The sequence below is a fragment of the Microcaecilia unicolor genome, chromosome 3, assembly GCF_901765095.1.
Source record: "Microcaecilia unicolor chromosome 3, aMicUni1.1, whole genome shotgun sequence".
NCBI classification, from domain to species: Eukaryota; Metazoa; Chordata; class Amphibia; order Gymnophiona; family Siphonopidae; genus Microcaecilia; species Microcaecilia unicolor.
The window spans coordinates 361,269,904-361,295,711 of NC_044033.1; the positions used below are offsets into that span (position 1 = coordinate 361,269,904).

At 42.5% G+C, this 25,808-nt stretch overlaps 1 protein-coding gene across 1 annotated transcript in view; it reads right to left on the reverse strand.

Annotated features, from left to right (window-relative positions):
• FAM162B (family with sequence similarity 162 member B) overlaps window positions 1-14,990 on the reverse strand; it is a 77,970-nt gene extending 62,980 nt beyond the window's left edge. Inside the window, exons 1-2 of the mRNA XM_030195522.1 lie at window positions 14,899-14,990; window positions 14,693-14,801 (exon numbers count right to left, since the gene is read on the reverse strand). Of these exons, the coding sequence (XP_030051382.1) occupies window positions 14,693-14,801; window positions 14,899-14,989 (200 nt within the window). The 5' untranslated portion in view covers window position 14,990. The remainder of the gene's footprint in view (window positions 1-14,692; window positions 14,802-14,898) is intronic.
• Between the last annotated feature and the right edge of the window lie 10,818 nt (window positions 14,991-25,808).

Here is a 25,808-nt window from a genome sequence, read left to right on the forward strand (position 1 = left end):
TTTAGTCCTGGGTATGCAAAATACATCACAGACTCTAGATGTTTTGCATAAACATTTATATGCTGACATCCATGACTTTTCTAAAATGGTGCCGCACATAAAGAATATTGACTCCAGGGAAAAAGATTTGAAAGTAGGTGATAGAGAGAGATTGCAGAATTATCGGAAACAACTATGGATCTTTATTTTGACCATAGTCTTCTCAGGGGATTTGAATTTGGAGATTAACTAGTTTTCTTTAATTTGATTGCTGGGTTTTGAAGATTGTTGCTATAATTGATAGAGAGTACATCGTATGATAGAGATTTTTTTTTTAATTTTTATTTAATATTATTCAATTTACATTTATGCAATTAACATAAATTCACATAAAAGAAAAAATTATACATACACATTGTCATATCAAGAAAAATCTTTTACCATTAGTCCACATAATGTGGATCCAAGAAAAGGAAATTCAACCAAAACCCACTTAATATAAAGATGAATTACTTTATATAATCAAGCAGACAGAATGAGGAGTGTCGCTAGCCGTTAAACGCTATGCAATCAAGGACTGCTGCAGCATTATTCCTTTGATACTATAAATTCTTTTAACTTCTCTGGTTCAAAAAAATATATAATTAACAGAATTCAAAGAGACACAACATCTACAGGGGAACCTTAACAAAAAGGTCCCTCCTATTCGCAACATCCTCTCTTTTAACAACAAAAACTGCTTTCTTTTCCTTTGGGTTTCTCAAACAAAATCTGGAAAAACCTGAATTTTTGAACCAAGGAAGGGTGAATTAGTGTGGCGGAAATAAAGTTTGAAAATATTATTCTGATCTAGTTGTAGAGCGAAGGTGACCAGCAAAGTAGTTCTTTCAGTTATAGCCTCTAGTGAAGATTCTAGAAATTCCGTTAAGTTTAGTCCAGATTAGGGGTCAGGAGGCAATTCTCTCCCTCCAATTCCTGAAATATACATTGCTTTAGTAATAGGTGGGTATCCCTCAGAATGAATACCTAATACTTTGGTGAAATACTTTTTAAGCATGTCTATCGCTGGAATAAGAGAGGATTTAGGAAAATTGAGAAAACGTAAGTTATTCCCCCTAATCTGGTTTTCTAAATATTCCAATTTGCGTTGTTGGAGGCTAGTGTCTTTTATCAACGCTTTCGTCAAGGAGTTCACCGTTTTTAATTCTTTATCAAAAGACTCCATTTTTATAGATTGTTCTGCAACTTTCATTACCAAATCAGATTGCGATTTCTTTAAGTCCGCAACTTCACCACGCAAAATACCTGAGATTTGCTGCAGGTTGGAATTCAGTCCTTGTATTGCGTCCCATAGTGAGATAGAGATTTTTTAAAACCACTGTCGCCATTTTTCTGTTAGAAGTAATGCTGTTACTAAAGGTTTCCTCACAGCAATGAATTGAACTGGAAGTATGATGCTGACAACATAATTATGTTACCCCCTGGCTTATGGTCTAGAAATCAACATACTTTGATATAGTTTCTTACTACTCCTCTGTATTTTTTAGAGTTGCTTTATTAGGTGATTTAAATTTACATCCAGAGAGAATGATTTGGATATTAATATGCAACAATTGAAATCTTGTGGGTCATTCTTTGGATTTGATTACTTCTCATCCATCTATTTTGATTTCTGATGTTAAATGGCGGTCAGTTTTATGGTCAAATCATTTTTTGTCAGTTTTTAATTTAAACATATCTATGTCTAAAGAATCCTAAGCATGAAGCTTATATGACTAGAGGTAAGATAGAGGCAGATAGATTTTGGCAATTGCTTACTGACCATCTAAAGAATGATGCTGAAAATCCCTCACAATTATTATCTAACTGGAATGATTCAGTTATGAATGTTTTAGGTTGCATTGCCCCTTTAAAAAGGACAAGTAAGGTAGCCAGACAGGCAGCTCCCTGGTTTGGTTTTAAGCTACGTGTCGTCGCTTGGACAGAATATAGCAGAAATCAAATCAGGAAGATGTTAAACAACTATGGAAAGTACAGATGGCACAATGGGAGTACTGCAAAATGAATTTATTATGTTAAAGTTATTGATTCTTCCCCTTTATTTTCAAACACGCGTTTTCAAATAATTAATAAAATGATCTTATTACCAAACCCAAGTAATAATGTTTTTGAGATTCAACCTGATGCTCAATCTCTTGCTGACTTCGTTTTCTCAAAGGTCAGCATGATTAAGGGCACAGCTGGAGAAAATGCAACAGTTGGTGCCATCACGGAAAGAACATTTTCTGTAGATTCTAGCACCCATATTCCTGCAGATAGATACTGGATATCTTTTGATACTGTTTCTTATAATGAAATAACATCATTGGTGCATAAAGTTGCTCGTTCTCATTGTTTACTGGATTGTTGTCCTCCATATTTGGTGAAACATGTCCCATCTCAAATTGCATTATGGCTTACTGTATTGATTAATCTTTTATTACATCTGGACTCCATTCATGTTGAACTTGGACATATACTGCTATATTCTATATAGCATACCTAGTGATCTGTGCCAAAATCCAGGCATATTCTATAACAATGAATGTAACTTAATTTATTTAAGAAGCTAATCAGCATTGATAACAGCACTTAACAAGCAATAATGAGCACTAATTGCCAATAATTAGAATTTACGTGCACAACTCTCTAAGGGGTCCTTTTACAAAGGCACGCTGAAAAATGGCTTGCAGTAGTTTAGACGTGGGTTTTGGGCATGCGCCGATCCATTTTTTTTAGAACGTCTGTAAAAAAGGCCTTTCTTTTTTTGCGAAATGGACGTGCGGCAAAATCAAAATTCCTGCACGTCCATTTTGGGTCTGAGACCTTACCACCAGCCATTGACATAGTAGTAAAGAATCCAGACAGTAATGACCTAAGCGCATCAAATGCCACTTGGCGTGCGTCCATTACATGCGCCCAAAAATACAAAATATTTTTCAGACACGTGTATTGGACCCGTGCCAAAAATGAAATTACCGCAAGAGCCACATGGTAGTCGGATGGTAACTCCATTTTGGCGTGCACTGGGTGCACAAAGATGCTTATGCGGCTTAGTAAAAGGGCCCCTTAGTGTATTCTGTAATGAACTGCGCCTAAATTCTAATATATGCAGTTCAAAAGTGGCATCACTATGGGCGTGGAAATGGCCATTCCTAAATTTATAAGAGTAGTTATAGAATATGGCCCAGTATGCATAAATCTATGCATGGGGATTTACGCCACATTTACATTAATGGAAATGGAAGCACATAGTTTTAGGCGCTAGAATATCAACTAAGCGTATTCTAAATACTGCACCTAAATCTAGGTGCCATTTGTAGAATACGCTTAGGCAGAAATGTTTACCGTGCAGATTTTTTAGGTGCCTTATATAGATCTGGCCCATAGTACTTACTCCAATTCCCAAGTCTAGCAATCTAGATATGTCCAAACCTGCCAGCTTTCGGCCAATTGCTAGGATCCCTTTATTTGCTAAACTGGAAAAAGCTATTGTTGGGAAATGCTTGACTTGTTATTTAGAGAAATTTTCATTACTTCAGGATTCATATTTGGGTTACAGAAACTATCATAGTACTGCATCACTATTGCTTGTTTTATTGACTAAGATCAGAAACTCGCCGAGTCATGGTACCTTACCTTTATTACTCCAATTTGAAATTTCAGGTGCTTTTGACACTGTTGACCAATCCATTTTACTTGATATTCTTAAGAAGATTGGTATCTCTGGAGTGGTCTACACTCAGTTTCAGGACTTTCTGGAAAAACGGAGTTATTATGTCATGAAAACTGGTGAAAAATCCAAATCTTGGGTTCCATTATGTGGTGTACCTCAGGGTTCACCGCTTTCACCTATATTATTTAACATAGTAATGAGTACTGTAAGCACCATTTCTTTTCCATCTGAAGCCTGTTTATTTAGATTCCAGTATTTGGTAGTATGTATGTAACCTACACAACGTTATCACCATGTATTAATAAAGTCTTGGGCTACCAGGCATAGGCGGTCGGTGGTCCAACTGTTTGGGGAGGCTAAAGGGGGCGGGGTTAGGGGGTGGGGCCAGGGGTGGAGCTTAAATCCATGATTGTCTGATCACACACAGAAAAAAATAAATAAATGCCACAATTAATATCTTTTATTAAATTTAGATATTAGTTATGTATCATATGTCAAAGAATAAAGTGGTTGCTCAAAGCATATACTAACCACAATCGCGCAACTGCAAAACAATATGCACAACTATGTGCAAAAACACACTCTGAACCTTACTGTACCATAAATATTACACTGGGCAGAACCTAATACACCAATATACCACCCATACGGAAAATGCAGACCGTCAACAATATTGAAATAAGGGATCATAATATCACAATTCTCATGTAGAGCCACAAAACATCCTAATTCATGTTTAATGTGGGATAAAATGTCATAAATAAGTAAATAAACTTTTAATGTTGAACACCTAATTCTCAAAGTGGACATATTCCAAACACTATAATGAAAATAAAATGATCTTTTCTACCTTTGTTGTCTGGTGACTTTGTTTTTCTGATTGTGCTGGCCCAGTATCCGATTCTGCTGCTATCTGTCCTCTTAACTCCGTTTCCAGGGCTTCCTTTCCATTTATTTGTTTACTTTCCGCCTTTCTTCTTCATTTCTTGTCCTACATCCGTAAGTAAAAGCTGTGTCCTCCGCAAACTTGACTGTCCAGTGGATCCAGCTTTTGCCTATTTTCTTCATCCATGTGCAGTTTTTCTACTCTCTTCCTTTTCCGTCATCTCATCTCCTTCCTCACTCCACCCTCCCCTCCATGTCCAGCAACCCTCCTCTCCCCCTGCCCTCCCCTCCATCCACCCATGTCCAGCAACTCTCCTCTCCTCTCCCCTGCCCTCTCCTCTCCCCTTCATCCACCATGTGCAGCAACCCTCCTCTCCCCCTGCCCTCCACCCACCCATGTCCAGCAACCCTCCTCTCCCCTGCCCTCTCCTCTCCCCTTCATCCACCATGTGCAGCAACCCTCCTCTCCCCTCCCCTGCCCTCTCCTCTCCCCTTCATCCACTATGTGCAGCAACCCTCCTCTCCCCTCCCCTCCATCCACCCATGTCCAACAACCCTCCTCTCCCCATGTCCAGCAACCCTCCTCTCCCCTGCCCTCTCCTCTCCCCTTCTTCCACCATGTGCAGCAACCCTCCTCTCCCCTTCCCTCCACCCACCCATGTCCAGCAACCCTCCTCTCCCCTTCATCCACCATGTGCAGCAACCCTCCTCTCCTCTCCCGTCTGCCCTCGTTTCCTTCCTGCACCCCCCCCCCCCCCGCCGTACCTTTAAATATTATATTTTTGCTGGAGTCGCGGGCAGCGCCGCATTGAAGGCATCAGCAGGCTCATCGCGCTTCCAGCAGCCTTCCCTCGCAAGTCGGATGATGGCTCCGCCCTCTTCTGACGTATTTCCTGTTTCTACGAGGACGGAGCCATCATCCAACTTGCGAGGGAAGGCTGCTGGAAGCGCGATGAGCCTGCTGATACCTTCAATGCCGGCGCTGCCCGCGCCTCCAGCAAAAATATAATATTTAAAGGTACGGCGGGCAGCGGGGCAGTTGCGGGCTGGGGAGGCTTAGCCTCCCCAAGCCTCTTATATGAGGCGCCTATGCTACCAGGAATGTGTTAATGCTCAATGCTGATAAGACTAAAATTGTCTGGTTTTAGTAATCCTTGTTGAGATTCCTTTAGATCAGTGGCATACCAAGGGGGGGGCGGTGGGGGCGGTGCGACCCGGGTGCACGCCGCTGGGGGGGGTGCTGCAACGCGCGCCTGTTGCCCTGTTTCAGTCCGATTTCGCAATTCGCATGTGTTCACTGCTCCCTCTGAGTCTGCCCCGGAACAGGTTACTTCCTGTTCCGGGGCAGACTCAGAGGGAGCAGAGAACACATGCGAATTGCGAAATCGGACTGAAACAGGGCAACAGGCGCGCGCCGCGGCACCCCCCCCAGCGGCATGCACCTGGAGGGGTGTCATTTTGCCGGGGGGGGGGGGCTGTCGCGCTGTACCTGGGGGGGGGGGCGCATCGGCGATCCGCCCCGGGTGTCAGCTAGGGTCGGAACGCCACTGCTTTAGGTTCATCTCAGCTGCTACCAGTGTCTCGGGTTTTAGGGATCTTGTTTGATTCTTCTCTTTCATTCGAGTCACAGGTTAGCAGCTTGATGAAAAAGGTGTTTCTTAAATTAAGGGCCCTTTTTACTAAGACATGTTAGAGTTTTTAACGCATCTACAATTAGTGCGCATGCTAACCATATAGGCACCTATAGAGATATTATAGGCGTGTACATGGTTAAAGCACGTACATGGTTAACGTGCGTTAAAAACACTAACGTGCCTAGAATGCGGCTTAGTAAACAGGGCCCTTAGGCAGATGAGGACAATTTGATCTCATTTTGATGCTAAGTACTTTGCTCTGGTGGTTCAGTCTTACATCCGGGCACAGCTGGATTATTGTAATTAGGTGAATGTTGGTCTTCCTATAAAAAACAATTCGACACACTACAGCTTTTACAGAATACAGCTGCCAAAATGTTTTTTTTTATCGCAGTAAATATGATAGGATTACTTTGTTGTTGTCGGACCTGCACTGGCTGCCAGTGAAAGCCAGGATTGTTTTTAAGGTATCCTGTCTGGTTTTAAAATCTTTACATGGCTTGACTTCAGTCACTGTGTATGATTTACCTTGTTGCTCCTCTGCTCAGTTAACCTTAAAATTGAAGAACAGAAATATGATTCTTCCCCCCCCCCCCCCCCCCCAGCTCATCAGCTAAAAGAAATCATGAAAGATCCTACTCATATCAGGCTGCTGATTATTAGAGATTTCTTCCGACTGAAATAAGGCTCAAAAATTCATGCATGGCATTTTGCAAAAGCCTTAAGACCTTTCTGTTTGCTGAATACTTATCTGCCAAATCGGATTGATTAATAATTTTTTAATGGTTAGTTAATACTTGCTATCAGATATGTTTATCTTTTTTGTATTTGTGATACAATTGTATAATTTTATTGTAAACCACTCCAGACCCTTTGTGGGAATTCAGCGGTATTAAAAAAAATCTGATTAGATTAGCATAGGAGAGATCCCTAATGTATATGACTTCATTGAAATATGGTATCAAATCAAAACTAGATATGCAACACTTAAATGTTAAGTATACTCTGATTATACTTCACGGCTGGTATAAGAGGACTGAAGGAATACTACTGCAGACAGATGGAACAGATATTTAACCAGGATTTATGATAGTATTCAGCAAAGAAGTGATAAGACCATAAACCCTGGGATTCTATGCATTGTGTCTTAATTTTCATGTGGAAATCAAAGTGTATTCTGTAACAGAGTGTGTAACTTAATTGTTTAACAAGCTAATTAGCACTGTTAATTGGATGTTAACAAGCAATTATAAGCATTAATTGGCATTAAGATTTACGCGCACAACTTGCTAAGCGTACTCTGTAACATGATTCGCCTAAATTCTAAGTTGCATATTTGAAAAGGGTGTGTGACCATGGGCGGGGCATGGGCATTTCTAAAATCTATGTGCATTGTTATAGAATACACCCGCTCTCTCCCGGATTCCATATAGCGTGCCTAGAGTTACACGCAATTCTGAGCGGAAATCTAGGCGTATTTTATAACCATGTGCATAGATTAATTGTTTTAACAAGCTGTTAAACATTGTTAACAGCTCTTAACAAGCAATAATGAACACTCATTGGCAAAAATTAGAATTTACACGCATACATTGTTAAGCGTATTCTGAAATGTACTGCACCAAAATTCTAATGCACACAGGGAAAAAGGGGCATGGTAAAGGGCATTTTGTGGGCATTCCAAAATCTACGTGCTTTGTTATAAAATATGGGCCACTGCACGTAGATTTACACCAGCTCTTGACAGATATGGACGAACGTAGATTTAGTCACATTAACTACGCCTCAGTGCCCAGCGTATTTCTATATACCACGTGGAAATTTAAGCTTATGCTATAAAATGTAGGCGTACTATAGAGAATATGCCTAGGCATATTTTTTTTCACGCAGAATTTTCAAGTGTCATATATAGAATCTAGACCAAACTATTTACTTGAGCACTCTAGTATAAACAACTGAGGTTCTCATTTGGTTTGTCTCCTTATGGAGTTATGATATCATCAATATATGAATGTGACTATCATATTTTATAAATTACATGTAAATTGTGATTCTGCCCTGACCACACCTACATAAGCACTGTGTAAAAGTATACACCATTGCATCACTGCATAACCTCTGAGATAATTTTATTAAATTTTATTGAAGCCTCAAAGGTGTGCACAGCATTAACTTATATTTTAGGTATTTTGGCCCATTTTTAACAAGGGCCTTGAAGATCAGAGACAGTGACAGGTTTTACAGGAAGAGTGTGATGTGGTCACACTGATTCACTCTCTATAATTTGTGCTGCACCATTCTGCCATTCTGAATTAATTAGAGTTGTGCAAGTTCTTTGTGGTCAGACCAATGTGCAGGGCATTATAGTAGTCTAGCTGTGACATTTTTAACAGGGATGTGCATTTGTTTGAAAAGACAAGAGAAATGAAGACGACATTTCCCATATCATTTCATATCATTCCCAATGACAGAGAAAACGGAAAATTCAGGATTTTTCCAGGGTTGTTAAATTTCTGTTTTCCCCTCAGCTGCCAGGCATGAGCCAACCTCAAATCAGTGACTACCCATGAGTTGGAAGCATCTCTGTTCCAGAAGGAGTTATTCTTCCTCTTGAGACCCTAGCTGTAGCCAGCCCATTCCTAGCTGTGTCTTATATTTCTAGTAATCTTAGTTCTTATTTCCTGACTTGTCCAGCAGGAACTAGCCCAGGACAGGCTTGGGTATTTCTCTGCCTCTGGGATTGCTCCCTGTTGTTTCAGTCTTGCTTTCTTGTCTAGCTGTGCATTTGGATCCTGTTGGTACAATGACATTCAAACTTAACTTTGAGCAATCCTAGTTCTCAACTAGTTAGTAAGTGATGGCAGATAAAGACCTGTATGGTCCATCAAGTCTGCCCAACATGATAAACTCATTTTACAGCCTATCCTGATAGGGAAGTCGTCCCATCCCCTGTATCAGTTGGCAGTTGGCTCAACAGAGCTTCAAAAATCTGAGCAACTGCCAACAGGTTACAAAATAATTTGAAAGTTATCCTTGGTGTATGAAGCGTCGAGGCACAGCCCCTGATGAAGCCAATCAAGGGAAACAGATGTGGCTGCCGTTGGGCAACAGATAAGTGCTCGACCTTTTTGCTTCAAATATAATATTGTCTACAGTGCAGAGACATATATCTAACTAGTAAAAAAGGCCCGTTTTGTAAACAAATGAAACGGGCGCTAGCAAGGCTATAGAGAGAGTGAGAGTGTGTATGTATGTGTGTCTGTGTGTGTGTGACACAGAAAAAGTGTGTGTGTGTGTGTCTCTGTGTGAAAGAGAGTGTGCACAGGTAGGGTGAAAATGAAGAGACAGCAGTGAAATTTTACATAGGACAGCTGAACCATTTGAGGTGTGTTTGTGTGTTTGTGTGTCTGTGTGAGAGAGTGTGTATATGTGTGTGGGTGCGTGTGTGTGTGAGATAGAGACAGTGTAAGTGTGTGTGTGTGCGTCTGTGTGAAAGAGAGTGTGAAAGGGTAGGGTCAAAATGAAGAGACAGCATTATAATTGTACATAGCACAGCACAAACATTTGAGGCAGTTATTGCCTTATCTCCCCTGCCGGCCCCTCCATACCCAACGATTCATTCCTTGTCTTCCATCCCCTCTGTGTCCCGTGTGTATGTATGTGTGAGAGAGAGAGAGAGAGAGAGAGGTGCTAGTAGTCCCTGTGATAGTGGCAGGTCAGTTGCTCATTATAGCCAGTTAAGAGTGAGAGTGTGTTTGTATGTGCTGGTTTTTTTCCTTCCCTCATATGCCCTCCGTGTCCGTTGTTTGTGTGGAGAGCAGAGATCTATATGGTCCTTTTAGCGTTGCTGTTGACGTCGCATAGCAACTGTGTGCTGCTGGTTTTCATTGTTCCGTGATGTGTCTTATGTCACGTTCCGTCGCTTAGTAACTGGTTTGCGATGTGATTGGTTGAGTGTCATTGGTCCGCCCTCGACGTCATGATGTTTTATGTGGGGGGCGGGGCCAACACTCATGGGCGAATTCCTGGTTTCACCACCATGCATTTAGAACGTTGGGACTTGTGGAGGCTTCAGAACGTTGGAGGTGCGTTTTATATAGAGAGATATAATGCTTTACATGCATACCCAAATTTGATTTGTCCTTGCCATTCTCAGGGCACAGACCATAGAAATCTGCCCAGTACTAAAAGTTATGAAGCTAACGTCGAAGCCCCTTAAAATTTACACTCAATGTTCTTGTCCAGTATACAATCCTTAGAAGTCCCTTACTAGTAGTTGCCCACATCCTAGCTAGGAGCTCTATGATAGAATGAACCAGCCAAAGTAAAGGTAATGAGAGAATGTCTCAGTCACCTACATAAGAAAGCTGATAGGACGACTCAGCTAAATTGGAGCATCCACAGTACTACTCCTCTTTTAGTTGTGCCAGACCCACTCATAAAGAACCTCTCGAATGCAGAGCTGCCAAATAATCCAGATCCCGGAGGAAGACGTTTTGGCCAGATCTGGGTTTAATCTTACATCCCAAAGCAGTGTAGGTTTTATAGGTCCTGATCCTACCATTGAAAACAAGGCTGAAGGCTTCATATGAGGTTGTTAGAAATCTAGGACTTGCTTACAGTCTCCCTGCTCTAGACCTTTACTCCAAAACCTTTCTTGTTCCATGATCAAGTTTCATGGAAAGTATTCTGGAACCCTTCTTAACATGTTTTCCTTGTTAAATTCTTGCTCTTAAAATCCCGAATCTATCTGTGAAATTCACTGTTACCATAATGCTGTTAAAGATTTTTACACATCCTGGCTGTCTTTCAGAAATTTTGTGAAATCAGCTCACTTTTACTATTTTTTATTCCAAGAAGGGAATGAGTTGTTACAGATGCTGTGCTGTTGGCTATGTTCCAGCTCCCCGAAGGACTCTCCCATGGAGATATAAGAAATAGCATGCGAGAAACTGAAAGCTTATGGGCGATGGTATATTAAAACATGGGGTAAATCACTTTCATAAAAATAAGTATTGCTATGGATATGCATTCCCGATTCGGTTCTTATAAGCACAAAAAACTGTAGAAATGTAGGTATTAAACCTTAATCCAAATTGCTTGTATGTGATACATACAAATTAACATGCATACAATTGATCTGAGTACGCAAAAACATACATATACACACACACATACATGAGAATAGCAGAAACTATTTTTTAAATGAAGGCTAACTGACCTTTTTGCACGCTCCTAATTTTTAAGTACATAAGCATCGCCATGCTGGGACAGACCAAGGGTCCATCGAGCCCAGCACCCTGTCACCGACAGTGGACAAAAGAACAAGCAATTTGTCCCACCCATCCTAGAAATACTGTATTATTCCCTCGTCCATTCAATAACATTCTATGGCTTTTTCCTCCAGGAAGCCGTCCAACCCTTTTTTTGAAGTCCGCTAAGTTAACCGCCTTAACCACCTTTTCCTGCAGTGAATTCCAGAGTTTAACTACGTGTTGAGTGAAGAAACATTTCTTCCAATTCATTTTAAATTTACCACCCTGCAGCTTCATCGCATGCCCCCTTGTCATAGTATTTTTGGAAAGCGTAAACAGATGCTCCACATCGACCCGTTCCATTCCACTCATTGTCTTATAGACCTCTATCATATCTCCCCTCGGCCGCCTTTTCTCCAAGCTGAACAGCCCCAGCCTCTTCAGCCTATCCTGATAGGGAAGTCGTCCCATTCCCAGTATCAGTTGGCAGTTGGCTCAACAGAGCTTCAAAAACCTGAGCCAACTGCCAGCAGGTTAAAAAATAATGTGAAACTTATCCTTGGTGTATGAAACGTCGAGGCACAGCCCCTGATGAAGCCAATCAAGTGAAACGGATGTGGCCACCGTTGGGCAACAGATAAGTGCTCGACTTTTTTGCTTCAAATATAATATTGTCTACAGTGCAGAGACATATATATATATATATAGAACATTTTTTATAAGGATAAAGAAAATAAAGTAATATGAGGTTTTTATGACCTGTGATGAACTCCACGCCCCCATTTAAAGCCACCGAATATCAATAAGTAAGCAGTTGGGCGTTTTGAGGTCTTTTCCTAGTTTTTTCAGAAAAACTTCAAGAAAAAAAGAGAAAATTAAAAAATTAAAAACAGTATATTTGTCCCAGAATTTTACTGGACTCTTCATTACAGTTTGGACTACCACAGATTTAGAGTCTAGGTTCGCTTCTTCTAGTTTTAGTGAATACAGTAAGTGAACCACTTGGTGTGTGGCCATTTCAGGGGACAGCACTTACTGCCACCCATTGAGGTGGCAGTAAGGGCTCCTGTGCTAACCCGATGGTAACCGGGCAGCACGCAGTGGTCCCAATTACTGTCTGCCGGGTAAGCACCAGCACTACAAAAATAGAAAATATCTTTGATGTGCTAGAAATGGCATGCGCTGGGGATGGGAATTACTGCCGGGCTCCTGCGGTAGCTCCGGATTGGCATGCAGCAAGCCTGTTGCTGCGCGCCAACCCTTTAGTAAAAGGGCTCCTTAGTGTGCAACTGAACAGAGGGTATGGCCATGAGAGTGGCAGGCCAGGGGTGCTCACTAAAGATGCACATGGTATTACAGAAATGAGAAGATCCACACCTAATTTACGTGCAAGGATTTGCACCAGGTTTCGGTTGGTGTAACTCCTCGTGCCCAAAGTTGGGTGCGGATCCTGGCACTACGCGCTATTCTATAAACAGTGCCCAACTCAGAACACCAGTTATAAAATAGTGCTCAGCGTGTGTGTTTTTTGGCACCCAAATTTGGGCTCAATCTAGTCCTAAGTGCTAAATAAGAGGAGGCAGTTGTGTCCCAATGTATCCAGACTTCCCATCTGCTTGTGTGAATCAAAACAAGCATTAGATAGTTTTGTGCCTGTTTTATTAATAGTGGTGTGCGATCTTTTAATAACAACTTGAAATGAAATAATCTATAGAGCTACTTACTTCATTCATGCACACATCCCATGTATTTCATATTCAGATCAATTTATAATTTAACTACCAATGAGGCAACCTGAAAACTGTGCTTTTAGCCCTAATTAGTACAGCAAAAATGTCTTATTATAGCCACCCAAAACTGCACTCACACTGTTTCAAATAGGGTCTAATGTTTAATGTGAGCAAGTGCAAAATGATGCATGTGGGAACTATAGTTACGTGATGCAAGGTTCCACACTGTGCTTAGTGCGTGGCGGCGGCTAAGAAAGCAAATAGAATGCTAGGTATTATTAGGAAAGGAATGGAAAACAAAAATGAGGACATTATAATACCTTTGTATTGCTTCATGGTGTGATCGCACCTTGAATACTGTGTGCAATTTTGGTCACTGCATCTCAAAAAAGAAAACAGTGGAATTAGAAAAGGTACAGGGAAGGGTAACGAAAATGATAAAGTGGATGGGACAACTTCTCTATGAGGAAAGGCTAAAGTGGCTAGGGCTCTTCAGCTTGGAGAACAGAAAGCTGAGGGGAGGTATGATAGTGGTCTATAAAATAATGAGTGGAGTGGAACAGGTAGATGTGAATTGCTTGTTTACTCTTTCCAAAAATACTAGGACTAGGAGGCATGCAATGAAACTACAAAAGTAGTAAATTTAAAACAAATCAGAGAAAATATTTATTCACACAACATGCAATTAAACTCTGGAATTTGTTGCCAGAGAATGTGGTAAAAGCGGTTAGCTTAGCTGGGTTTGAAAAACGTTTGGATTGCTTCCTACAAGAAAAGTCCATAAGCCATTATTAACATGGACTTGGGGAAAATCCACTGCTTATTTCTAGGATAAGCAGCATAAAATGTACTGTTTTGGGATCTTGCCAGGTACTTGTAACCTGGATTGGCCACTGTTGGAAACAGGACACTGGGCTTGATGGACCTTCGGACTGTCCCAGTATGGCAATACTTATGTACTTATGGTTACTTCTTATAGACGGTTGTTTCCCCAAACTCCAATTTCTCCCTTTCATATAACAACGTTATCAAAACATACAATTCTTTAAACAAAAGGGTTTTTAAAAAGTAGTAATAATAATGAAAAAATGGACATCCCGTATAACAGAATTGTCTTGAAACAAACCTGAATTTCCAGTCTATAATGAAAAGAATTACCTTTAGTTATAATATCTTTATCGAGATTTAGAGGGTGGAGGGAAGTGGCAGTCTTAATGTGGTTATTATGCCCTATAGAATTAAAGGACATTTCTGCAAGGATCCCATACCTTCCCATCAGAGATCTCGGGGGAAAAAGCAGTTAAGCAAGAAAACTATTGCCTATCATTGCCGCCTTAGGAATAGTGAAATCTAAGGTACAGTTTAGGAGGTGGAGAAGTCTAACTTTCTTGCAAGCCTACTTTAAAGAATAAAAGGTGCCTCCTAGATGAGCACTTTAAATGTGCTCTTCCTACTCAAGGGGCTGCAGAGGGGGTGCAGGGCACGTGCACTCACGGGATCCTTGCCGGGATGTCCTCTTCAGCCTTGAAGCGTCCCGTCCACAGCAGCACTTTCTTATCAAAGCTGGACGGTTTGTAACCGGGAACCCTGCCCCCGCTCTCGCCTGCACAAAAGAGGGGAGAAGAGCAGTTAGTACAAAGTGCAAAGGGTTGTCTCGGGTGCGACGGATCCAGAAATGGGGACCGGTGCCCTGAACTCACCCCCGGGGCCGCCCGCGGCGCTCCGCTTCCTCTGGCTGAGTGACAGCACCGCCCGGGCCAAGGCAGCTCTGCAGCGAGCTGCAGCCAACATCGCAGCCCAATACTGGCTGACCAACGGAGCGGCTCAGGCACTGGGGCTCTCTGTGACCTCCCCGTCTCCACCCCTTGCCCTCCTTCTCCAACCAACTCGGACGAGGGGGGTGGGGGGAGGGGAGTTGTAGGTCGGTCCTTCTCCTAGTAGCACACTTTTAAAGTTGTCCTTGAAGTAGCTTCCCAAATTCTTGCCGTCACTGAAAGGAGAAAGAGTTCGTCTTGTGCTGGGCTCCACGATCTGGGGCTATCAGCAGACAATGGGGAAAGCATTTGCAGAATGTTGTCTTTTGCAAGGGATGTGCATCGGTTAGGGTGTCTTTAAAATGTGTGCATGCTGAAATCGATTTAAAGCAGGCTAAGTTGATGAATGTGCAGTAAACGTTTTTTTTAATGCACCTTGGATTTTTTTTTAATAGTTAAAACGAACGCGTGAACCAAAAAAAAAAAAACCCAAAACCATCTGAAAATCAGGGAGAATACCAAAAGTTTTTTTTGTCCCTTTGCACATGTGGCTTAAAAGTCCATGATACTCACATGTAACAGTTCTGCTGCTTGATTAACTAGTCTAAAAGTACAAAGTAAAAGCACAAAGTACTTAAGTAAAAGCATAAATGTATATTTTAATACTTAGTACAGCAAAGAACACATTTTCAAAATTTACTTAAGTGAAAGTAAAAAAAAAGTTATTGCCTAATATAATAATTTTTCAGTAGAAAGTAAACCATGGAAAAGAAAATAAGTTAAGTTATGTCCAATAAAAAAAGGTATCATCTTATTTTCTTTTCCATGTTTGATTTTGTTTGATTTCTATTGATAACCTTAAGAGTGGACTAACACAGCTACCACACTCCTCTACTTCAGTAGAAAGTAAAAAGTACCACAACTACAATCCAGCACAGCTAAATGTGATATTCAAGAACTTCATCAGTAGGAAGTGGCTTGTTCAGTATAATAAAAAGTTCCTTCAAATCAGGCCAGCAGGCTGCAATATTAAAAATCACCACGTATATAAATGGCTCCCGCTGAACATACTGAATGTGGAACAACGATCAATGCTGAAAGGAAACCACAAGCAAATGAGATATGTTGAAAGACTACGTGTAGTCCGCTAGAGACTATTGCCTACCACATGCGCAGAACAGTCTCGTGGTAAGCGTCATTGTTCTGGCAATGCTCATGGAAATGAAAAAAAAAAACTGCTCACAAATAGCGGTTTGGGTTAAACGGAAGTCATACTCCGCTTATTGGTCTGGCATTTCTTCCAAGGCCACCTGAGTGTGATATACACAAATGTCAGAGTCGGGCATTGAAAGGCTTAACCAGCAGCTGCTGTACCTCCCTCAATTCCTGGTTGTCCTCTCCCCTTGGCTCACCATATTCATACAAGTACATAAGTACGTAAGTGTTGCCATACTGAGACAGACTGAAGGTCCATCAAGCCCAGCATCTTGTTTCCAACAGTGGCCAATCCAGGTCACAAGTACCCAGCAAGTTCCCAAAACAGTACAATATATTTTATGCTGCTTATCCCAGAAATAAACAGTGGATTTTCCCAAGTCCATTTTAATAATGGCTTATGGACTTTTCTAAACCCTGCTAAGCTAACTGCTTTTACCACATTCTCTGGTAATGAATTTCATAGTTAAATTACTCGTTGAGTGAAGAAATATTTTCTCCAATTTGTTTTAAATTTACCACTTTGTAGCTTCATTGCGTGTCCTCTAGTCCAAATCTACTCTTTCCACTCCACGTTTCAGCCTTTCCTCAAAGGGAAGTCGTCCCATTCTCTTTATCATTTTCGTTGCCCTTCTCTGTACCTTTTCTAATTCCACTGTATCTTTTTTGAGATGTGGTGACCAGAATTGCACACAGTATTCAAGGTGAGGTCGCACCATGCAGTGATCGAAGCCATTATTACATCCTCATTTTTGTTTTCCATTCCTTTCCTAATAATACCTAACATTCTATTTGCTTTCTTTGCTGCCGCAGCACACTGAGCAAAGAGTTTCAAAGTATCGTCAACAATGACTCCTAGATCCTTTTCCTGGTCGGTGACTCCTAACGTGGAACCTTGCATCACATAGCTATAGTTCAGGTTCCTCTTTCCCACATGCATTTATTTTGCGCTTGCTCACATTAAACATCATCTGCCATTTGGGTGCCCAGTCTCCCAGTCTCATAAGGTCCTCTTGCAATTTTTCACAATCCTCTTGCGATTTAACAACTTTGAATAACTTTGTGTCATCAGCAAATTTAATTACCTCACTAGTTATTCCTATATCTAGATCATTTATAAATATGTTAAAAAGCAGCGGTCCCAACACTTTCCTGTAGAAAAAGCAGGAAGAAAACTTCCATCCATGTCATAAGAACATAAGAATAGCCATACTGGGTCAGACCAATGGTCCATCTAGCTCAGTATCCTGTTTCTAAAACAGGCCAATCCAGGTCACAAGTACCTGCCAGAAACCCAAATAGTAGCAACATTCCATGATATCTGTCTGAGGGCAAGCAGTGGATTCCCCATATCTGTCTCAATTGTAGACAAAAGCGTCTGTTCATGCTTTCCAAAAATACTAGGACTAGGGGGCATGCGATGAAGTTACAATGTAGTAAATTTAAAACAAATTGGAGAAAGGTTTTCTTCACTCAAAGTGTAATTAAACTCTGGAATTCGTTGCCAGAGAATGTGGTAAAGGCGGTTAGCTTAGCGGAGTTTTAAAAAGGTTTGGGCGGCTTCCTAAAGGAAGGAAAAGTCGATAGACAGTTATTAAATTGGACTTGGGGAAAATCCACTATTTCTGGGATAAGCAGTATAAAATGTTTAGTACTTTTTTTGGATCTTGCCAGGTATATGTGACCTGGATTGGCCACTGTTGGAAGCAGGATACTCGGCTTGATAGACCTTTGGTCTGTCCCAGTATGGCAATACTTATGTACTTATATGTACTTAAGATGAGATGATCTACTGTTTACATGATGAGGTTTGCAATAGCAAAATCCTGTTCCCAGTTTTGCTGTTACATTTAGTTTACTGAGGAATCATCATTTCCGTCTCACTTCCGCTGTTACTTTTAACTACAAGCATCAGATGTAACTGAGTAAAAGTAGTAAAAATTGGTGACATTATTACTTTGGTCATATGTGTGCATTCATTAACATCATATGCATTTATGAGGATTGATTTGTTGTTTACTATTCCACAATACTGCTATGTGTGGAACACACACACTTATAATACAGGTGCATGGTACATTTCCCTACAGACGATAAATGGACAGGACAGTTCCCACACATGTGGAGATACAATTAAAAGATGCAAGCACAATGCTTTCTGATGGGAGGAACACACATATAAATACATATAGATAGCATATTTTCCCACACACTTGCATGCAGACACTATAAAAAAATGCTGCCAGACTGCTCCACCTAGAAACCACCCTAAAGCAATGACAGCTCAGATCTGCAGGAAAATTGGGAACGTTACAGGGGGAATGGGACTTGATATACCACCTTTCTGTGGTTACAATCAAAGTGATTTACATATTATATACAGGTACTTATTTTGGACCTGGAGCAATGGAGGGTTAAGTGACTTGCCCAGAGCTACAGTGGAAATTGAACCCAGTTCCCCAGGTTCTCAGGCCGTTGCACTAACCCTTAAGCTACTCCTTTCTGTGCATTGCTTGGAAACATCTGTGCATCACATGGAATGCTCATTTTAATACTAATAAGCTCATTTTCAGAGATTTGCATAGCACTTTCGTTCACTACTTCCATGATCTTTAAAAGCGGTGCTGGGACCCTGGTGCATTACATGCATAATAATGTGTACGCTAAACTGACTTAAAGCAGTCTAACTGAAACGTTGCAAGCCTGGTTCGCTTTGTACATCCCCCTGACTCTGGAATCTCTGAAAAACACTTGTCATTATCATTTGCATTAAGAAGTAGTGCTGGGTAATTCATTACTTGCATCTTCATCTTTGTTATCATTGCCTTGCAGTCCAACTACAGAGAAGGCTTTCACAAAGTTGGAATTATTGTCTGTTGCTCCAATGGCAAACTCTGAATATCTTTGAGAATTGATCAAATCTGTGGGAACCCTTCAGCCTTAAGGCCAGACAAGCAGACTTCCTCTGTCAATCCAGTGGAAAGACACTCCAATGTAAGATTTCCCATGGAATGACCAGCAGTCTGTTGTGGTGGAGACATATGTCTGTTTGCCAAAAATTGCAACCAGCTTCATTTCTGCTTCAAAGTGACCCAACTCATCACAGTTCTATTTCGTGGGAGACCAGTAACCAATGAAACAAACATAGGCAATGCCACTGTTCTCATGGACTGAATTCACTGAACATCAAAATTTAAGATGAGTGGAGTTGAAAGGGTAGATGTGAAGCATCTATTTATGCTTTCCAAAAATACTAGGACTAGGGGCATGTGATGAAGATACAAAGTAGTACATTTAAAATGAATCAGAGAAAATGTTTCTTCACTCAATGTGTAATTAAACTCTGGAATTCGTTGCCAGAGAATGTGGTAAAGGCGGTTAGCTTAGCGGAGTTTTTAAAAGGTTTGGACAACTTTCTAAAGGAAAAGTCCATAGACCATTATTAAATTGGACTTGGGGAAAATCCACTATTTCTGGGATAAGCAGTATAAAATGTTTAGTACTTTTTTGGGATCTTGCCAGGTATATGTGACCTGGATTGGCCACTGTTGGAAGCAGGATACTCGGCTTGATGGACCTTTGGTCTGTCCCAGTTTGGCAATACTTATGTACTTATATGTACTTAAGATGAGATGATCTACTGTTTACATGATGAGGTTTGCAATAGCAAAATCCTGTTCCCAGTTTTGCTGTTACATTTAGTGTACTGAGGAGTCATCATTTATGTCTCACTTCCGCTTTTACTTTTAACTACTAGCATCAGATGTAACTGAGTAAAAGTATTAAAAATTGGTGAAATTATTACTTTGGTAAAAGTAACAAAATGATTTCTGTACTTCTTTACAAGCAAAAGTGACAAAACGTTTTCTTAAGTACAGTAACTAGTTACACTTACTTAGTTACTATACAACACTGATAAAGTCAGATGGAAAGTAATATCCTGAGATCCTCAGCATCACTGTAGATCTGCCCTGCTTGCAGCCTTGATGAATCTCTTCTTTCTTTCTTTTTACTCTAGCTGATGAAACTTTGGTGTACAACTACATTTAGTCATGCAGACATAGTTTATAGCATACACCTAGGCATATTTTTCCCAGCACCATATAGAATCTAGCCCACAATGCTCAATCTCAGGACAATGTATTGCAGTTCAAGTGTAATCCTCCATTACAATGGGGATTACTAAAGTCCATGAGAAAATTCTCCAGAGTTTCTAAGGGGAGGGTTCTGAGGTTGTGGGTGGTAAAGGATCCAGCCCAAGGGGGTGGTTTCCTGAGAAAATTGCAGAGGGAAATGTTTGTGATTGTTGAGTGACAGTAGGGGAGGAGTTAGAAGCTAATAAAAGTTAGTGTTGGGGTTTGCATGATGTCTTTGGATGCCTCTACCCCTGCCAGGACTCATGAGGAGATGGAGAGTCCTGGAAAGGCCATGATAACTTAAGGCTGATCTGAAGTGTGTGTGTGTGTGTGTGTGGGGGGGGGGGGGGGGGGGGGGGGGGGGGGGGGTTATTGTCAGCAAAAGGCAGTAACTGGAAAAGTGGAGTGCTCTGGTGGGTAAAGCGGAACCCAAGCCAGGAGAAGGAACAAGGAAGAGCCTGTTCAAGGCCAGAGGGTGCAGCTCATGGAAGTGCATCTCTGGAAGAATGGACAAACAGGGAGGTCTGATTCAACAGGAGCTTATTTGTGACAACCAGCGCTACAAGCACAGCCTTGGATTATGCAACCTGAAGGTGATGGACAGGAGGAACTGTAAATATGTACATACTGTAGGATTATAAATTGTAATTAAGAAGGTGCACCATATCCCTAAGTTTGCCCTGGATTTATAGTTTGTATCTGATACCATGTTGGGTTATAAATTGACTGTTTATTTCAAAGAGGATTTGAACTGCCTGTTCTAGAATATTCAGTAAAGTTGCAGATGTCCACATGATAGAGCTTCTAAAATAAGAGGTAGAGGTTCTGCTCCCTTAAGGGTCCTTTTACTAAGCCACAGTAAAAAGGGGCCTGTGGTTGTGTCTTTTGGGCGCCTGCTGGGCCATTTTTTACTGTGTATAGGAAACAGGGCCTTATTTTAAGGGGCCAGAAAATGGATGCGCGCTAAAATTGAAACCAGCGCACATCCATTTTCGGCCTCAGACCTTACCAACACCCATTGACCTAGCGGTAAGGTCTCATATGCTACCTACGTGGTAAGCATGTAGCGTGCACCAACTGCCGTTTTCCGCCGTGTAGGCACCCCCGCTTTAGAAAATTGACAATATTTTCTACTGTGTGTTTCTGGTGCATGTCAAATTCATAATTACCACCTGGGGCACGCAGTAGCCAGGTGGTAAAATGCCAGTTTGGCGTACGCTGGACGCAGGAAGATCTTTATGCGCCATTGTAAAAGGGCCCCTTAAGGAGTTGCAGAGACTTCTAGTGGCTCTGCCTATTAACTGCTTCTTGACTTGTTGAGTTCAGAATAATCCCACAGTTTCTGGAACAAAGGGTTGTTTCTCGTACCTGTGAGGTAAACAGTATAAATACCCAGTCAGTTTCAAATCCCTTGTCTTAGGCTCCAGTGTCCATATCTATTGTACCATTACTTTGAGGGGAAGAGGTTGGGATTTTTTCCTCTCTGGCTGCTGCCCTTCTAATTAAAATGGGAAGAGGGTCTCTGGCTAATTAACAGAACTTATAAAGCTGCTGCCCTTGCCCCTGGTGATTGCTAGAACAGGGAATCAATCCACCATCGCACCCTACCAAGGAAGGAGAGAGAAAGAGTTGAAAGAACAAACCTTAAGGACAAAATGGAACCTGAGAAGAATCCCAGGATATCTACAAGGATAAAGAAGCCCAATAGCTGAGTACCCATTGGGGAATTACCTACTACTAAGGACTTTATACCAGGGGTGTAGTTACGTGGGGCCACGGGGGTCTGGGCCTCCATAGATTTAGCCCTGGACCCCCCTGCCGACGACCCTCTCGACCCCCTTTCCAGCCGCCAACCCGCCGTCACCGTCGCCTACCTTTGCTAGCGGGGAACCCCAACCCCCACCAGTCAAGGTCCTCTTCTTCCTTCATTCTGTTTCTGAGTCTGACGTCCTGCACGTTGTATGTGCAGAACGTCAGACTCACAGAAACAGAATGAAGCCTTGCAGATCGCAAGGCTTAATTCTGTTTCTGTTCTGTTCTGTTTCTGTGTCTGATGTCCTGCACGTACAACGTGCAGGATGTCAGACTCAGAAACAGAATGAAGGAAAAAGAGGACCTCGGCTGGCGGGGTTTGGGGTTCCCTGCTAGCAAAGGTAGGTGACGGCGATGGCAGGGGAGGGTTGGTGGCGGGAGGGGGGTCGAGAGGCTCGTCAGTAGGGGGGAGTCAAAGTTGTTGTTGGTGGTGGCAGTGGTGGGGCCAGGTCGGCAATGGTGGGGGGGTCGGTGGTGCGGGGGGGGGGGGCTATAATGTGCCCCCTCACCTCGGGCTCTGGACCCCCCTCTCGCTGAAGTCTGACTACGCCCCTGCTTTATACTAAAGGGCCATTTAACTAAGCCGCGTAAGTGCCTATGTGTGCCCAATGGCCACTACCGGGCATTATAAAGCATTTGACACGCGTAGACCATTATCGCCCGGTTAACGCGTGAGATCATACCGCTAAGTCAATGGCTGGCGGTAAGGTCTCAGACCCAAAATGGACGCATGTCAGTTTTCATTTTGCCGCATGTCCATTTTTGGTCAAATTTTTTTTTAAAAAAGGCATTTTTACAGGTGCGCTGAAAAATGGGATCTGCACGCGTCCCAAACACGCGCCTACAATACTGCAGGCCATTTTTCAGTGCACCTTAGTAAAAGGACCCCTCAATGTCTCAGATAGCTCTACTTAACTGAAAGTGACTTACAGAGCAGCTTCTGTCTTGAGGAGAAATGCAGAAAGAGTAAAGCTATATAAGGACTTTCACTAGGAACCTCCTGCAAGACAAAGTGTTCCTAGGAAAACTTAATAAAGACTGTGAATGTTGAAACCTACTTTTTTGTTTCTCTGTCTGTGTATAGTTGCTCTTAAGCATTGTCCAACGTGTTTTGCCTGAAGGATCCAAGCGTAAGTAAACTAATTGGTTCAGAACATTTTGGCCTGGACTGTTTTACTGAGAAAAAAAAATGAGAGTGCTGGGGGGGGGGGGGGGGGGGGAGGGGAGGCCTTTACTGTGTCAATCAGCCTCCCAGTGCAAACTGACCCAGGTTGTGATCTCCCTAAAAAACACAGGGGTTGATATCAGTGGTGTAGCTACGTGGGGCCAGGGGGGCCTGGGCCCCCATGGATTTGGCCCTGGACCCTCCTGCTGATGACCCTCTCGACCCCCCCCCCCCCACTGTCGCCATCACCTGCCTTTGCTGGCGGGGGACCCCAACCCCCACCAGCCAAGGTCCTCTTCTTCCTGCAGAAGGCTTCCTTCTGTTTCTGACGTCCTGATGTCAGACTCACAGAACAAAGCCTTGAAGATCAGCTGATCCGCAAGGCTTCGTTCTGTGAGTCTGATGTCCTGCACGTAGGCGACGGCGGGTTGGCGGTGGGAGGGGGTCGAGAGGGTCATTGGCAGGGGGGGCAAAGTTGGTGGTGGTGGCGGCGGCGGGGTCGGCAATGGCGGAGGGGTTGGCGGCGCCGGGGGGGGGGGGCTAAAATGTGCCCCCTCACCTCGGGCTCTGGACCCCCCTCCCGCTGAAGTCTGGCTATGCCCCTGGTTGATATTCAAAGTGAAATGGTTGCTGGCAGGTTAAATTGCTTGCTTGGGGTTAACTGGTCATTTTCAGCAGCACTTAACCAGTTAGTGCCACTAAAAATGACTGGTCGGTGCCTAAAGCAAAAACTGGATATTTTGGGAGCCTTCTGGGAGGGCAGAGTTGGCACTTGGCTGGTTAAGTGATATTCAGCGCGTAACCAGTCAAGGTCACTGCATAAATAGGAGCGCATAAAAGTCAGTCCTATCTTTATGTGGTGCCTGTTTCAGCAGGGACCATTTCAAGTGAACACTCACTATGAGAATTCCCACTGCCACTCACTTCTGCGATGGGGGAAGGCTTACCCAAGGATTCAATTTCAGCAAAATTCTCTTTATTTTTTCTTACTTCAATCAGCAGACAACTACCAGAAGCAAAGGCAGTGTGCAAGCAGCTACTAAAATGTAAGAAAAGAAAAAGATTAGTAATAGGGACTAGGAGACACTCGGTTCACTAACTATCCATTAGACTCCCTCCAACTAAGGGTGTTTCCCCTTTTTATACATTTCTTGTCTGTCCCATCCCTCTAATTATGCCTGTCTCTCATTTTCAACTTATCACTTACTAACTATCCACCCAGAACATCTGACCACCTATCCCAACCTCTATACTGTTCTTCTGTCACGTACACCTTGCAGGTGGGGCTTATCTCAAGGTCCAGAACTCTTGTGGTTAGCTAGGATCATTCTGACTTTCTCTGTCAAGGTCCAGAAGGAACATCCTGTCTTTCTCTGTCAGCAATTTCTAATTTTTGCTTTGTACATCCTTGAAACATGCAACCTTGAGACTAAGAAATGTGGCATAAAGATGAACAGAAAATGTAATATAAAATGTTATACATTTCTATACATGTTTCCTCTAATATATGTCATGTTTCATATATATATGCAGGTCCCTATCCAGAAGAGCTTACAATGTTACCATCTGCAATTCTCAAGGTGCACCACTTTCTGCATACCTCACCAGTACAACCATGCAGTTCACATATGCTGATATGTAAAGAATTTTTTTTAAAAACATGTCTCTAAACTCATAGCTATGTGAAAGCCCAGGTCAGTACAATCATCTGTCTGGTTTCAGCTTAGTAAACTTAATCAAAACTCTGACCTGGGGTGGGGGGGTGGCTCACTTCCCTGGCAGTTACATGCCCCATAGCCAGTTAAGTGTTGAATATCTCACTTAAGGGCCCTTTTACAGAGCGGCAGTAACCCCAACGTGGGCTTACCGCTGGCTTTTTTGGGATTACTGCCAGCCCAACGAGGCTGCCAGTGGTAGTCCCTCCCTGAGCGTGCACCATTTCTGGGTAAAAAAGAAAACCCCTGGAAATGGCTTACGCAGCGATAACCCGGTGGTAATCGGGAATCGCCATGTGCTGCCCATTACTGCCGAGCGTGGGAGCCCTTATTGCCACCTCGATGGGTGGCGGTAAGGGCTCCCCACCACATGGCTACACAGTAAGAGTTCTCACTGCATGACAATTTTTTTCAGCTTTTACCGGCTGCGGGGAAAACGGCCCTGGCGCATGGGAAAAATGGCCCCCACCGCTAGCACAGGGCCCTTTTTCCAGCAGATTGGTAAAAAGACCCTATAATCGGCTATAGTATAGCCTGCTCTGGAAACCTGGAAATACAATGCCGAAGGCCGAGCATGGCCCAGCATCGAATTTCCAGGCATAGCGCTGGCAACAGTCAGCAAAACGCTGAGTGTCGCCGGCTGAAAATCGACCCCACAAAATGTATCAGTGCTTAAAGTAACCTGGTGAGACAGAAGTTCTGGTACTGCCAGCATAAGGAAGATGTGCTGTGGAAGTGACAATGTTTCCCTTTTGTGATTGCTAGCCATCAACGATATAGGCACAGAAGGATGCCCCCAAGTAATATCATTTG